At 42.1% G+C, this 15,331-nt stretch overlaps 1 protein-coding gene across 1 annotated transcript in view; it reads right to left on the bottom strand.

Annotated features, from left to right (window-relative positions):
- Nucleotides 1–15,331, bottom strand: part of SNTB1 (syntrophin beta 1) — a 239,189-nt gene that overhangs the window by 18,946 nt on the left and 204,912 nt on the right. Inside the window, exon 4 of the mRNA XM_069465430.1 lies at nt 11,455–11,594. Within this exon, the coding sequence (XP_069321531.1) occupies nt 11,455–11,594 (140 nt within the window). The remainder of the gene's footprint in view (nt 1–11,454; nt 11,595–15,331) is intronic.

Below are 15,331 nucleotides of genomic sequence, written 5' to 3'. Positions count from 1 at the left end.
ATAAAATTTCAAATCTTCTAATTAACTCATACATATTCCCTTGTCCTATTTATGCTTTAATTAGTTCAACATATGCCATGGTGTGTATAGAATTACAAAAAGATCTTTAAGAACTTCTCCGTGTAAGGTAATGACAACTAAAATTCATCTTATTTTACTGGAAAAATAAAACCATGGGTGAATAACCTGAGCAATCAGCTCCTGCAACACTTGGCTTTTTACATCTCTCACATTTTGCCTTTTTTTATTGTCCTACCATCAGCCTTGACTACAATGTTGGCCACTAACAGGAACCTGTTAAAAGTGTTTTAAATTGAATTCAACATTCCTGCCCCAAGGAGGGAGCCATCCATAGGCCTCCCGCCTGCAGTGTTGTCACAAGTGGCACCCAGAGAGAGCTCTGTGCCGTGAGCTCAGGTATTCGTCTCCCCACCTCCATCCCAGCCTCCCTACCCCCTCCAAAAAACCAACAACTCTTTGTTAACCTCAGCTCAATGACTTTGATTCAAGAGGAGTTCCTGATAAAATGCAGTGTTACTTACAGAGTCAGATATGTCAAATTACTTGCTAGTTATTCATACTTTCTCCGATCTTAGCAATCGCTATAATTTATCAATCACTTATTATGTCTCAGTCGTATGCTTACCAGTTACGTATATTAATATTATCTAAATCAGTCCTACCAATAACTGTATGAAGGAGAAGAGACTGTTGGCTCTTTCATTCAGAAGAGGAGACTCATATTCTGAGAGAATGATACTTTGCCCAAGGTCACATTGCGAGTGGAGGTCTCAGGATTCGACTCCTGGTTTGTCTGATTCCAAAGTCCATGGGTCTCCTCACTGCTTATCTCTCACCCACCAATCCTGGGTAGCTCAGCGTTAGTGGGAGGGAGGACTGGAGCGAGAGCACCGGTTACAGGGACAAATGGGATGGCAGGATGTGGAAGGCAAACCTCACAGTTTTCGGTCTGACAGGGACAGATCCTTGAGCATATAGACCCTTTCATGCCACCCCAGGGAATGCCCATGGGATACGCCCACACCCCCTAAGAGTGAGGATGCCTCCCAGGCTCAGCATGAAAACCACAGACTGACTGTAATTTCATGTTTGACAAATGCAATTGGCCGGACTTCCCTAGTGAAAAGAGTTCCTAAAATTTCCAAGGCTGGCCTGAGGCAGCAACGACTTTTAGCACTTAGAAGCAGGTTAGCTCCTTAGGCACCCCAATTACCCGCCACGTTTAGTAGAAATGCACAGCATCCTTGGCTCGCAAGTGGCACAGGAGTACAGAAGTACACAGTTCCCCTTTCCAGGCTACCCCACGCCCATCTTTCAGGCCCACAGGTCAGCAAACCGGGCTCAGAGCAGCGTCACTGTTTTTACAAGCTCTGTGTCCCTGAAACTTCTGCCATCCACTGGGACTGGGTGTGCAGAATTTCTGAGTTAAACCTCCTCTAGAATTCCAGAAATATTGCGACCTTAATCCCTACTCTCTGCAGACCCATCTCATTTGCCAATTATGACGACAGTGACCAAAAAACCAACACTCTTACTCCATTTGGGCACATGTACCTTTTTTTTTAATGTTCAGCAATATCAAATAAACTTTGGCTAGGCAAAAAATGTTCTCCCAAGGACTCATAAAAAGCTGAGGGATGAGAATCGCTAAAATTACAACATGTTTGCAAACTTCCCGAGTGCACTGCTATAAATCGCACCATCCATACACGGGGCACCATCGAAGTGTGTCAAAGGGAGAGATGGCTGCCCATAAACTTCCCTGCATGGCAGTTGACACCAAGAACATGTTGTGAGCTTTTCTGGTGCCACTGCTCTGAAACACAATCAAATTTTCATCTTCCAGAAAAATATAAATTAGATGTGCCTGGGCCTAAAAAGAGAAACCCAAACAAATAAACAAATCAACTATGAACTGTCTAAGCAGTAACTCGATTTAGAAGAAACCTGTTTCCTACTGGCTACAGTCCCAGCCAGATCTTCTTGTGCAAGGGAAGAGGCTGCCTCTGACATTGTGAACAAGGCTCTCCAGCGCTGCTTCGGGGAAGAGAAGCGGACTAACAGGGAAGAAGGTCGTGCCAGGCATTTTATGCTAAATAAGGCTGTACATATGTCATTGCTATGGACTGAATTGTGTCCCCCCCACCCCCGCACAAAGTCATGTATTGAAGCCCTAACCCCCAGTGTGACTGTATTTGGAGATAGGGCCTTTAAGGAGGTAATTAAGGTTAAATGTGGGGCCCTGATATGATAGGATTACTGTCCTCCTAAGAAAAGACACCAGAGAGCTCACATTCTCTCTCCATGCACACACAAAGAAGAGGTCATGCGAGGACACAGAAAGAAGGTGTCCATCCCAGGAAGAGGGCCCTCCCCAGAAACTGACCACGCTGGCTGGCAGCTAATCTTGGGACTTCCAGCCTCTAGAATTGTGAGAAAATAAATTTCTGTTGTTCAAGCCACCCAGTCTATAGTATTTTGTTTGGGCTGACTAATTCTTTCATCATATTTTAATAGTGATAATCACCCTGCAGTAATCAGAGAGAAGTGAGTTAGTTGCTCATGGCCATGCAGCTCGAAAAACTGGGGCATGAACCCAGGTCTCAAATCCAATACGGTGAAATACAGTTTTTCCTCTCTACCGGTAAATGTGATTGTTTCCCATTTTTTAAGGACACATTTTTTTGAGACTTTTTATTTGCTTACTTTTTATTTTTAGTTTTTGCTAACAAGATAGATTTTAAAAGCTTTTCAGAAAGTGCTATGATGATGACCTGTGGATTTTAGTTGGTCACAAATTTTCAGTGTGATGGAGTTGTTTAAAAAATGTAGTCAATGTACTTATGAACCCCCAAATAGAGAAGGGGTTAAAAGTTAGAGTAATAATAACTAAATTTATTTGGCACTTACCATGTGTCAAGCACTATTCCAAACACTTTATATTGTAACCCTTATAATAGCTCTGTTAGGTAGGTACACATATTATACATGTTGTACATGTGGCAAAAACAGATTACAAAACTTGCCCAACGGTCCTAAGTTGGTAAGTAGCAAAGCTAGGATTTGGAGCCACGTTGTTAAGTTTCCAGAACTTGTGCTCTGGAGCATCCATGCGACACAACACTCTGTAAAGAAAGAGTGAAGCAAAGAAAGAGTGCAAAATAATGCTAGCTAGAAGATCACCTAAGTGAAATGGAAGGGTGGCAATACACCACATTTTAGCAGCTGCAGCTGACTCTGTGAGCACCTGGAGCCGGGACAGCCTTTGAACTGATCCATCAGTGGTCATCACAGCGAGAGGCAAAACAGTGATTGTGACAGACCACAGGGAAAAAAAGAGCCACATTTTTGCTGAGGAGTTCACCTCCCACAATGCTGTGATTTGAATGTTTGTGTTCTTCCAAAATTCATGTTGAAACTTAATCCCCTATGTATTAAGAGGTGGGGCCCTTATAAGTGATTCAGTCATGAGGGCTTGACCTCATGAATGGGATTAGTGCCCTTATAAAAAGTCTTGGGGAGTCTGTTAGTCCCTTCTTTTGTCCTTCTGCCCTTCCACCATGTGAGGATGCAGCATCAGACACCACCTACGGAGCTGAGAGCGACGCTTCACCACACATGGAATCTGCTGGCACCTTGATCTTGTACTTCCCAGCCTCCAGAACTGTGGGAAATAATTTTCTATTATTTATAAATCACCCAGTCTAAGGTATTTTGTAATAGTAGCCCCAAAGGACTGAGATACCACAAATCCTGGGAGCATGGGTAGTAGCAGTGCATAGTCTCCTAAACCAGTGGTTCCCAGAAACACCTGGAGAGCTCCTTAAATCATAGATGGCCTGGGCTCCACTGCCCGAGATTCTGATTCAATTGGTCTGGAATGGGACTGAAAATTTGCTTGTTTAACAAATTTCCAAGTAGTATTCATGCTGCTGGGTAAGCCAGAGGTAGAAACTGAAGGTCTCTAATACTATTCACAACTCTGTCCTCACTTTGTGTGATCTGGGATAACACTTTCCTCCATTGTTAGTTGGAATGGGTGGCCACCTATTGCAGGATTAAGTGGTCAGGAGGGAAAAGATTTACAAGATACACTCAACAAATTCAAAGAGTCATTGAAACTCTAGGAAGTAAGGACATGCTCTATGGAGGCTGCATAGAATAGTAGTTAAGAATCAGAGGTAGAATCAGAATCTCTGGTCCATCTCTTAATAGTTGTGTGACTGTACAACCTCTTAGCCTCTTATTAATAGTTCCTCAGTTTACTTATCTATGAATATAGGAATAAAACCTTAACCTCATAGGCTTGTGAGGGTTAAAAGTGGTAACCTTGAGTACTACATTTGCCTGATTCTTGTTAAAAACAGACACTCCTGACTCCCAACCCCAGTAAAGCCAGAATATCCAAGGTATGGTCCTGAGGACCTGAATCTTAATAAGCAACCAGGTGATTCTTACATTGGGCAAGGGTTACAAACCCCGATAGAATCCACCTGCTGCACTTGGCCTTGCTCTATGTCCCACAGGGCCAGCCACTGGTTCATTATCAGCTTGATTGATTTTGAAAATGGTTATTAACATGGCCTTCTTGATAATATCACCCAGGATGATTACTTAGTAGACATCTTATAATAAAGTTTTAAAAGACATGGCTCTATATCCATAGGTAAAAATTTAATTAAGCTGTACTTTTGAGATTTCTGCATATTACCATTTATAAATTAAAACTCAATAAAAGATTTTAAAAATAAATTTTAAAAAGACATGGCTCCCCTTCTTTAGAAATATACAAAGACAGATAATGCTACTAGACAGGCTACATGCCCAAGTGTTCATATACAAAGGATGCACGGCCACATGAGACTGCATGGAACATACAACACATGGGAAGTAAATCAGTCACTTGATGAATTTAAATAAGTGGCTAGGGAAGCGGCCAGTGGAAGTTCGGGGTAACTTCTGCAATGGAAGGATTCTGTCTCCCTTTGACTGCTACCACTTCCGGCAGGGACCGCTCTGCCAAAAACCAACAGCCTCAGCCCAGCCTTCCACCTCAGAGAGCCACCTTTATCTGCAAGGAGAGAACAGCTTCCATTTCAGCTGGAGTGAACCCTACCTCCCACAGCAACTCTCTGGGAAGCCCAGCTGGGAGCTGCAAAGGGTCTACATTTCCCCAGTGTCATTGCACAGGGAAGGAAGGGGGCCTTTTTTTCATTGTTTGCTTTCCAAAAGTCTTTTTCTGTGTGCAACCACAGGGACTTGCAAAGAAGCTGGTCAGGACCAAAGCAACCAAACTATGGTGGCTCATGCTCAAGCCAAAAGGTCAGCTAAAAACCTGTTTTACCAAAGTATATTTTCCCCTTGTCTTCGGAGACAAGGACATTCTACTGAGTGCATTTAACAGATTAGGACTCTGAAAGAGAGGTGGGGTGATTACCCTGGGGCTAAGTCCGTTTCTGGAGGGAGGAAGCCTAGGATGGAAACTCCCAACTCTTTCCAGCTGCGGCTCAGAGCAGGCAAATGGTTACCTACTAGCTTGAGGCCATGAAGAAAGGAGGAACAGCCAGTGCCACCACAGCATCCTGGACATCATCTGCCTCACAGGCTACCAGCTGAGGATCAGGGTCACCTTTATGGGCCTAATTTTATCATTCCTCATAGGGCTAAGATACATATATAATAAAGTTTCATTCTGCAGTTTAGTGGTTAGGATGGGTAATTTGGAAGCAGGACAGTGAGTCGGAAAGAGAATCGCACCTGGATCTCCTGTACGTTTAGATGGTAGACATTGATTTTTTAAATGCTGCATCTTCTGTTCTAAATGACCACAGTTATGCACTGAAGGGGCTTCCATTTCCTATTTCCACATCAGATGCAGGCTTATGGGTTTAAGCTACTCGTGTGCTTTGCTTATAGCCCAGACCTGGCAACCCTGTCACCTGTGAGGCTGTGACAGATATCTTCAGTGCCCCACCCAAACTTTGTCAGATCCCACTGTTTCTGCACCCCTTCCCCTCCTTCTGGGGCCTTTGCTTTTAAGCTCGCACACCCAGGACCTTCCTGCTTGTGCAAACAAGCCTGAAGAGCCTGTGAGCTGAGATCCCCATGGGCAGCCTTAGCTTTTGAGGGACTTCTGTGGGAATGTGCAAGTCCAGTCACTTGCCTGTGTCAGGACAAGCTAAGAAGGAGTCATTTATATGCTCTTGGGCAGTGCCGTCCCAAAGAACTTTTGGTGGTGATGAGAATGTTTTAGATCTGTGCCATCCAAAATGGAAGCCACTAACTACAAGTTGAGCACTTGAAATGTGGCCAGTGAGTCTGAAGGACTGAATTTTAAATGTTATTTAAACAGAATTAATTTAAATAGCCCCATGTGGCTAGTGGCTACCATGTTGAGCAGTGCAACTCTCAAGCTGCCAAGACTTTGCCTGAAATCACACCCTCCCTTGGTTTCTCCCTCTGCCTGTCTTTCCCCTCTGCCCTTCCAGGTCTTTCCTGGGAGCACTTGCTTCATAACTCACTTCCACATCAGTCCTGGTCTCCTGTTCTGCCTCTGAAGAACCAGACCTAAGGCAGAGCCTTTTTCAGTCTCTCCAAGTCTTCCTGAGGGTTTGAAGTCCCAGTTCTGAACCCGGTTACATCAACGGAAAACCGAGAAAACAATAGCAACTCCTGAGGAGCAACTTCTCTCTTCCGGTAGCAGAGTACTCTGTGTCCTCACAGAAATTTGCTTCTATTTTTATTTATTTTTCTTCTTTACCATGGAATAGAGATCACTGCAAAATTGTTTGGATTCAGCAGTCACCCCTTGGACATTTGTTATTTGATACCAAAGGTAAAAATACCTTCCCAGATCACGTCCATGACGCTTACCAACTCCAGTGACTCCTACCATTCTCTGTGGTTCCAACGTCAAAGGGCACAAAAGGACATATAATGAAAAGTCTTCCTCCCATCCCATGCCAGTCCCCACAGGTACCAAGCACAGGTGTGCGGTCGCACAGCCCCAGAGGAGCTAGAAGCCAGCCTTGCCTCTTAGAAGCTACATAACCTGGGGCAAATTTCTTAACTCTTTTGAGCCTCAGGTTCCTAACCTACTCTAACACAGGCCTTGCAGGAAGGATACAAGAGCTGTAGGAGGTAACTTGAGTTACATGCTGGTAATTAGCAAGTCTCTGATCCATTCCCCCTCAACTCCCAAGGCCATACACAGTGCTCTGACTCCCCGCCCCAAGCACTGCATGAGCTCTGCGCATGCGTCTCCCTTGGGCCAGGCATGGCCACGCCCATCTCTCGGGTTCCCACCCCTTGTTCCTCGGGTGAGTCCTCTCAGGCTTCAACTCAAACATGAATTTCTTTTCCTGTGTCTAACACTAAGGAGTTTACATGGTAGTAATACTCACGGGGTGCCGATCGGGGGTGGTGTGGGGGGATACACCCACAACTAATGGAAGCGGAGCGCACTGTATGGGGGAGGGACACGCTTGTAGCCCTGGCCTGGGCGGGGCGAACAGCATTACATGTAACCAAAATATTTGTACCCCATTCATATCCTGAATAAATAACTAATAAAACAAAAACATGACTTTCACTGTGAGTTAGGCATTTTTTGCTGTCTCTGCTCCCAAGGGTGCCTTGCATATCCCTGGACATCAATACATTTGGTTCCAGGTTGGCATGGCACGGCGTGGCAATGATGGGTTCATAAGTGTGAAGTTTTTTCACCTCTTTATCTCTTGCCCCAGTTATATTAATACTCCTGGAACATAGTAGATGAATTATAAATGTTGATGAATGAATGAAAAAGCTGTCTTCATTGGTCAGAATGCCCAGAAACTGTGGAGAGAAAGCTGTGGGCCAGGCGCAGTGACTCACGCCTGTAATCCCAGCACTTCGGGAGGCTGAGGCGGGAGGACTGCTAGAGGTGCTATGAGTTCAAGACCAGCCTGAGCAACATAGTGAGACCCTGTCTCTCCAGAAAAATGGAAAAATTAGCCAGGCATGGTGGAACACGCCTGCAGTCCTAGCTACTTGGGAGGCTGAAGCAGGAGGGCTGCTTGAACCCTGGAGTTTTGAATTGCAGTGAGCAATGATGACACCACTAAACTCTAACTCTAGCCTGGGCAAGACCTTATCTCCAAATAAATAAATAAACAAACCAATCATTAAAAAGAAAAAAAAGAAAGAAAAAATAAAGCTATGTACTAGAGTTAATTTTATTTTCATGTTGTATGAGAGTTCTAGAAATTCTACCTTATTTCAACTTTTATTCCTGCAAATCATTTTGAAAGGACTGAGTCCAACTTCCCTTCTTAGTAACTAGAATACAGTGACTGTGGTCTAATCCTTCTTTGGTTACAGCTGTGGAAATGTCTCAGAATCTGAAAATCATCGCCCATGGATGAGGACTGTGGATGTATTATTAATATAAATTGCAGAAAGCAATAGCAATTGGGCTGCATTTGAATGGGCCCCAAGGCGTAGCCTGAATGGTTGTATGAACATTAAGGATGTTTAGATTCTGATTATTGAGGTTTTATTATAATGCTGTATGTACATTAATAGCCATTCTATCAAAGATTTTGAAGTTCGGAGGCTCAAAAATTAAATTACCTATTATTTTATTTTTTTAAGTGATCTAGGCCTGGTTCCTAGCCCCTGAAAGTCTCCTCTATTCACTGCTGGGGCTAATAATTTCCAGCTTTAGGTCACCCTTGCTGGTCTGCATTATCAGTCATGATTGGAAGTAAGAAGGATTTTTCATGAGTTTCAGCTCCATTCACGGTTGTCATTTAATCTTGTGTTATTTATTAATATTTCTTGCTCTGCTACTGGGTCTCATTCTTCTTCCTGCATCTGAGCCTTGACTATAACCTGTTCGGCACCTTAGTTTCTAGGACTGGGAACCCGTCTTATTTCTGTCCATCTCTTGCTTAGGACAGATGTCCCCAAACCTCAGTCCACTATGCTTTGTCTGTTGGACCAAACCACGGGACTAAATTCCTTCCAGAGTTTGTCCCACATTGCTCAATAATTCATTCAACAGACATTTGAGGGTCCAATACTGCCAAGCACCAGGCCAGGAAGGCCACAAACATTACATTAGCATGCTTAACTTATAGGCAAAGAAAGACAGGCACAGAAGGAGTGAAAACAGCCTATTGTCACACAGTGCATACAGCTGTCAACAGAAGTCGTGTCTGGGAATTGTCAGCTACTTGAAGGCAAGATTCAGGTTTGATTGACTTTTGTTCTCAGGATATAGGCCTTCAAAGAAAGGGACAAGGATATGACACATTAAGACTGTATTTCATGTCTTGGCTACTGTGAATAAAGCTGCAATGGACATGGGAGTATAGGTATCTCTTTGAAACCCTGATTGAAATTCTTCTGGATGTATTCCCAGAAGTGGGATTGCTAGCTCATATGGTAGTTCTATTTTTAATTTTTGAGGAATCCCCATACTATTTTCCAGAGTGGCTGTACCATTTTACATTCCCACCAATAATGTACAAGTGTTCCCTTTTTTCCCCATCCTCACCAACACTTGTTATCATTTGTCTTTTTGATAATAGCCATCTTAACAGATGTAATATGATATGTCACTATGGTTCTGATTTGCATTTTCCTGATGATTAGTGACGTTGAGCACCTTTTCATATTACCTGTTTGCCATTTGTATGTCTTCTTTGAAGAAATGTCTATTCAGGTTCTTTGTTCATTTTTAAATTGAGTTATTTGGGTTTTTGCTATTGAGATATAGGACATCCTTATATATTCTGGATATCAGCTCTTTATCACATATGTGGTTTGCAAATCTTTGCTACCATTCCGTAGGTTGCCTTTACCTTTTTGGGGTTGTTTCCTTCGCCATGCAAAAGCCTTTAGTTTGACTTAATCCCATTGATCTAGTTTTGCCTGTGCTTTTGGTGCGACAGTCAAGAAATCATTGTCAAGGCCAATGTTAAGAAAATTTTCCCCTGTGTTTTCTTGTAGGAGTTTTATGATTTCAGGTTTTGTGTTTCAATCTTTAATCTACTTTGAGTTGATTTTTGAATATATATAAGATAGGTGTTTCATTTTTTGCATGTGTGTATCCAGTTCTCCCAGCATTATTTATTGAAGAGACTGTCCTTTCCCCATTATGTATTCCTAGCACCCTTGTCAAAGATCAGTTGACCATAAATGGGTGAATTTATTTCTGGGCTCTCTATTCTGTTCTATTGGTCTATATGTTTTTATGCCAGTACCATACAGTTTTGATTACTATAGCTTTGTGATATATTTTGAAATCAGGAAGTTGTGATGCCTCCAAATGTCCATCTACAGATGAACAAAGAAAATGTGGTATTTATATACTAATAAATATTATTTGGCCTTAAAAAAGAAAGAAATCCTGCCATATTTGACAACATGGATGAACCTGAAGGACATTATGCTAAGTGAAATGTGCCAGACACATTAGGACAAATACTATATGATTCCATTTATATGAGGAATCTAAAATAGTCAAATGCATAAAGGCAGAGAGTAGAATGGTGGTTTCCAGGGGCTGGGGGGAGGGGGAAATGGGGATATGCTGGGCAAAGGGTATAGAGTTTCTGCCATGAAAGATGAATAAGTTCTAGAGATCTGTACAGCATAGTCCCCAGTTAGCAATATGGTATCACATACTTAAAAATTTTCTCAGAGGGTAGATCTCATGTTATGTGTTCTCATCACAAAAAATAAACAGGGCATGAGGAAACTTTTGGAGGTGACGGGTATGTTTATGGTATTGATTGTGGTGATAGTTTCATGGCTATATTCTTACCTCCAAATCGATCAAATTGTATACATTAAATATGTAATGTCAATCATTATCTTAATATATTTTTTTAAAAAACGACTGTATTTCATATGAATAATAAATGTGCATTGAAGGACCTAAGAAACAGACAAAACTAGGCAGCCACATTTCAACAGGAAGTGTTACATAACTAAGGAAGAACTTGTTACGGGATCTCAGGCTGAGCACACCTTAAAAAGGACAGCGGGACATGCCCATATGACATTCTTTTGTGCCACCAAGTGAAGACTCTTGCTTGGCGATTCTACTTGGACTTCAAGACTACAAACTCATGTGTCTAGTTCATTTCAAAGGGAATGAGATGGAGACCCAGGAAGGTGGCTAGACTGGGACCATCTCATAAGTGTCACTGTTTCTTGATGATGGATATTTTGTTCTTTGTTTCTGTGTTGCCTCATGTTTGTCCATAGATGCCATAAGTGATAATTAATCTATCTGGCTAAAAATGTATGGCTACATTCTTAAGGAGCTCTCAGCCCTTGCAGCAATAGGAAGCAGTAATATAATGTGTTGAAATAATTGTAATTGATTAAAATAGTACCAAACTGCAAACGCATCCTACCCAAACACAAGGCTATGGCTACCTGGTGGCAAGAAGAGGGTATGTGTGAACCGGGCTGAACCAGGCTTCCTTCCTCCGTGGCATGCTGTCGTAGATTAGAAGGTCTTTCTCCGTCAGTACAACCAGGGCTGGTTTCCACTGTTTCTCACTCTCCCCTGGCACCTGAAACAAAAAGCAGAGAACTGTCAAACAATAGCCCGAGAAAAGGGTGACTGGAAAAGAGAAGCTGGAATCACCCCAATCAATAGACCTAACAGTAGGAATGTCTTTTGATTCAGGTTACAAAATCAAAATGGAAAGAACCCAATCACGATCTCATGATTCCTGATTCTTGAAAATATCTGTTGTCTCAAGGGCCCTGGGGACGTATAGTCAGGACAGCCAAGAAGCAGCCCAGCTGCCACACGTGTCACTGTTTCTCACCTGCCAGTCAGTCCTGAATCTTTACTTCATAGTGGGAGGCAAAGGCTTGGGGGGAAAAGCACTCCTAGCTGATTCTCCGGTACAGTGTGCTTGTTTTTACTATGAAATGGTAAGGTTTGAAAGTTTTTGAATAAATATCCAAAAGCTCTGGGAAATGTACTATGGAGGCAAGTGTCTACCCAGACAGGGTGAAACTGCGTAGCCTCTTCCCTGAGTCTTTGGTTCTACGATTCAGGCACCATCTTGACATTTCTCTTGTTCTGTTGAATGGTCAGTGCCATTCACCACAGATAATTCTTTAACTCAAGAGCTGAGATGACCTGGTGTGGATGTGAAAGGATTATAGCATCAGTAGGGATCGATCATTGGGCCAGATGACCTTTAAAGTCCCTCCTAATCCAGAGTCTGTGTAGCTTGGATCTTATCTCATGAGCCATTTTCCTTGGCCCAGTGTTTACAACCTAAATGTTCTTCCAGCTATGAAAATGCTCTCCCTCCAATTTGAACTCTGGACCCCTGGAATAAATCTTTACGCTTGTTTTGGAAAAACTCTATGCTTTAGCCTTGCTACTCAAGACACAGGCCATGTTCCAGTAGCACCAGCGTCACCTGGGAGCTTGCTAGAAATGCAGAGTCTCAGGCCCATCCAGCTCTGCTGAATCAGAATCTGCATTTTAACAAAATCTTCAGGTAACTCATACGCTCATTAAAGATTATGAAGCACTGCTCTAGATGAGGTTAAGATTCTCTTTGACACTGGCAACTAATTCAGTGAGGATTCAATCCTCTCGTAACAGCTGCAACTCAAAATCTACTCAGAATTAACCTAGGCAGCAGCTAAATAAATGATAACACTAATTCCTTCCCTTTCTGTTCTTATTATTTATTGCTTTGTCTTAAATTCCACAGGGGCATCTGTATCGAGGCGGAAGCACATGTGTGTGGCTTTTAGTGTACTAGGAATGAGTGATGCAAGTAGAGATGATGTGAAGCATGGCGTAAGGACTGAGTTTTGTAGTTTCTACTTATCAGATGCCTGAGTCTGAGTCCCAGCTCTGTTGTTCATTGCCTGTGTGACTTTGGACAAGTTATTATTCTCTGTGCCTCCCTTTCCTTACTGATAAGGATAACATCATATACAACCGTGGTGACAAGTGCCGACTCTGGAGCTAGATAGAAGGCCTGAACAGGCCGGGTGTGGCGGCTCACACTTGTAATCTAGCAGTCTGGGAGGCTGAGGCAGGAGGATCACTTGAGGCTAGGAGTTCGAGACCATCCTGAGCAAGAGCAAGACCCCATCTCTACAAAAAATAGAAATATTAGCTGGGCATGGTGGTGTGCAACTGTAGTCCCAGCTACTTGGGAGGCTGAGACAGGAGAACCACTTGAGCTTAGGAGTTTGAGGCTGCAGTGAGCTACACTACACTCTAGCTGGGCAACAGAGTAAGACTTTGTCTCTAAAAAAAAAAAAAAAAAAAAAAAAAAAGGCCTGAACACAATGAACACAAATCGATGTTGCAGTGTTGCACAATTTACTAGCTTTGGGGTTTGGGGCAAGTCAAATAATTTCTTTGTATCTCAGTTTCTGTGTAAAATGGGAAATAATAGCACCTATAACAGAGGGTTGTTATAGAGATTAAATGAGTTAAAATTTGTGAAATGCTCAGTGCAGTACAGAATAAGCAGCATAAGTATCTACTTAGTAGCACTTACTTCATAATGCTACAGTGGGGATGAGACAGTGTGTGAAATGTGCCTTTAGCATGGCAGCTGGAAGATGGTGAAGCCCTCAGTAAAACTCAAGATAGTGAAATTGTGGCAGACCCACCAGTTTTAAACATGTCAAAAAAGGTGTCCTTTGGGAAATGGCATCAAGATGACAAGGCAATGACTTTCCTTTGGAAAAATTATAAGGCAAGTCAAGAATATCTTTGGTGCTGACAATTTCAATACCTTCTCCTCCCATCCTTTCCCAAGTTCTCCTGGTAAGAACTCATTGCATGATGATCAGCTTTGTAGTTTATGCCTTCCTTCCAACAATTCCAAACAAAAACTCCCTTTCTAAAGAAGAGATTTCCCCACTATAAAACTATTTATACTAGAATGTGAATGACTGCCTGACTTATTCCCCCCTCTTTATGTATTTTATATATATTTTTAAAAATCTAGCTTTAGCTTACTGCTTTTGTAAGGTTTCTTTCCCTCCCCAACACAACAATAGCATCTTCAAGAAATCAAAATGAATCATTAAAGAAGGCAATGTACCAGACCCTACAAGGTGAATAAACTATGGTCTCAAGGCAAAAAGTGTTTGAGAGGGGGGGTTCCAAATAAAGTTTTTCCACCTTCTACATTAAACTTAGTAAATTGCTTTTCCAGCTCATTAAACAGAATTGGAGAAGCTACAAATGATTCTCCCAAAGTGACTATCTTACTTACCTAGTCAGATCTGATCCATTAACTTTGACCAGAATCAGTCATTTAAATGTAAAAATGACTAAACATCATTCTTCAAGAAAAATATTAAGTTTGCAAAATAAACCTCACCAGTAAATACCAACAGTAAAATGCAGACCTATTTACTGGTGGAATCACAAACTCACCCATATGTCAAGTATATGTTTAATATGTAGGTTTAAATAATTCTAGAGCCCTAAAACATTTTGTAGATTGTTGAAGAGCCCTGTGTGGATATGGTAAACTCTGCTGTGAGAATACTTAGAGTGGGTATTTTCCACCATTCCTGTGTGCAGAGCTGTCATTTTAATACTATGTAAATGCTTAGGGGTAGAAGGCTTCCCATGAGGACAAACGGCTTTCTAAGGGGGGGGTGGGAAAACCATCATATTAAAGAACAAGGTTTTTAAAAGCATACCTTGTGCTATGTAAGCCTCATCATTTCAAGCCTTTGAAGGATAATTTTTTTTGTCAAGCTCAAGTATTTGTAGTATTATCCGCGTGACAAATTTCATTACAAATCCAGCTTTCCTGGCACCCAAAGACATTCCAATGTTAATGCAACAGTTCTGGGGTGGTGTCTGCACTTTATTAAAACATGACACCTGAAACAGATGTGAAGTGTCCGTCTCCGTCCCAGCTTCCTGCCCTGGATGCTGTTCAGCAGATTGTCAAGAACTGATCATGTTCTAATGAAGAAGATGAAGGAAAGGAAACAGAGAAACTAAAAACCATTCAAGTCTGAAATTAACTCCCAAGCACAACTTTGGTGAGCTAAATCCTGTCCGCATATTCACTTCTGCAAAGCATGAGAGGAAAGGTTTACAAAATGGCAAGAAGAATTTAAGAGGTGGTAGTAAGAAGTTACTGGTAAGAATTGTGGGAAGTGGAATCATTGAGTCCTCAGTTTGAGACAGGTCTCATAAGTCATCTAGTTCAGTGACTTCCAAACTCTTTAAATTCATTGATCCCTCTGTTCAGATTAAATCACAAGTCCTAGAACAATCTATAAAACAATT

This window comes from Eulemur rufifrons, chromosome 3 (genome assembly GCF_041146395.1).
Source record: "Eulemur rufifrons isolate Redbay chromosome 3, OSU_ERuf_1, whole genome shotgun sequence".
NCBI lineage: Eukaryota > Metazoa > Chordata > Mammalia > Primates > Lemuridae > Eulemur > Eulemur rufifrons.
The sequence above is the reverse complement of the archived record's forward strand: the minus strand, read 5'-3'. Positions and strand labels throughout refer to the sequence as shown.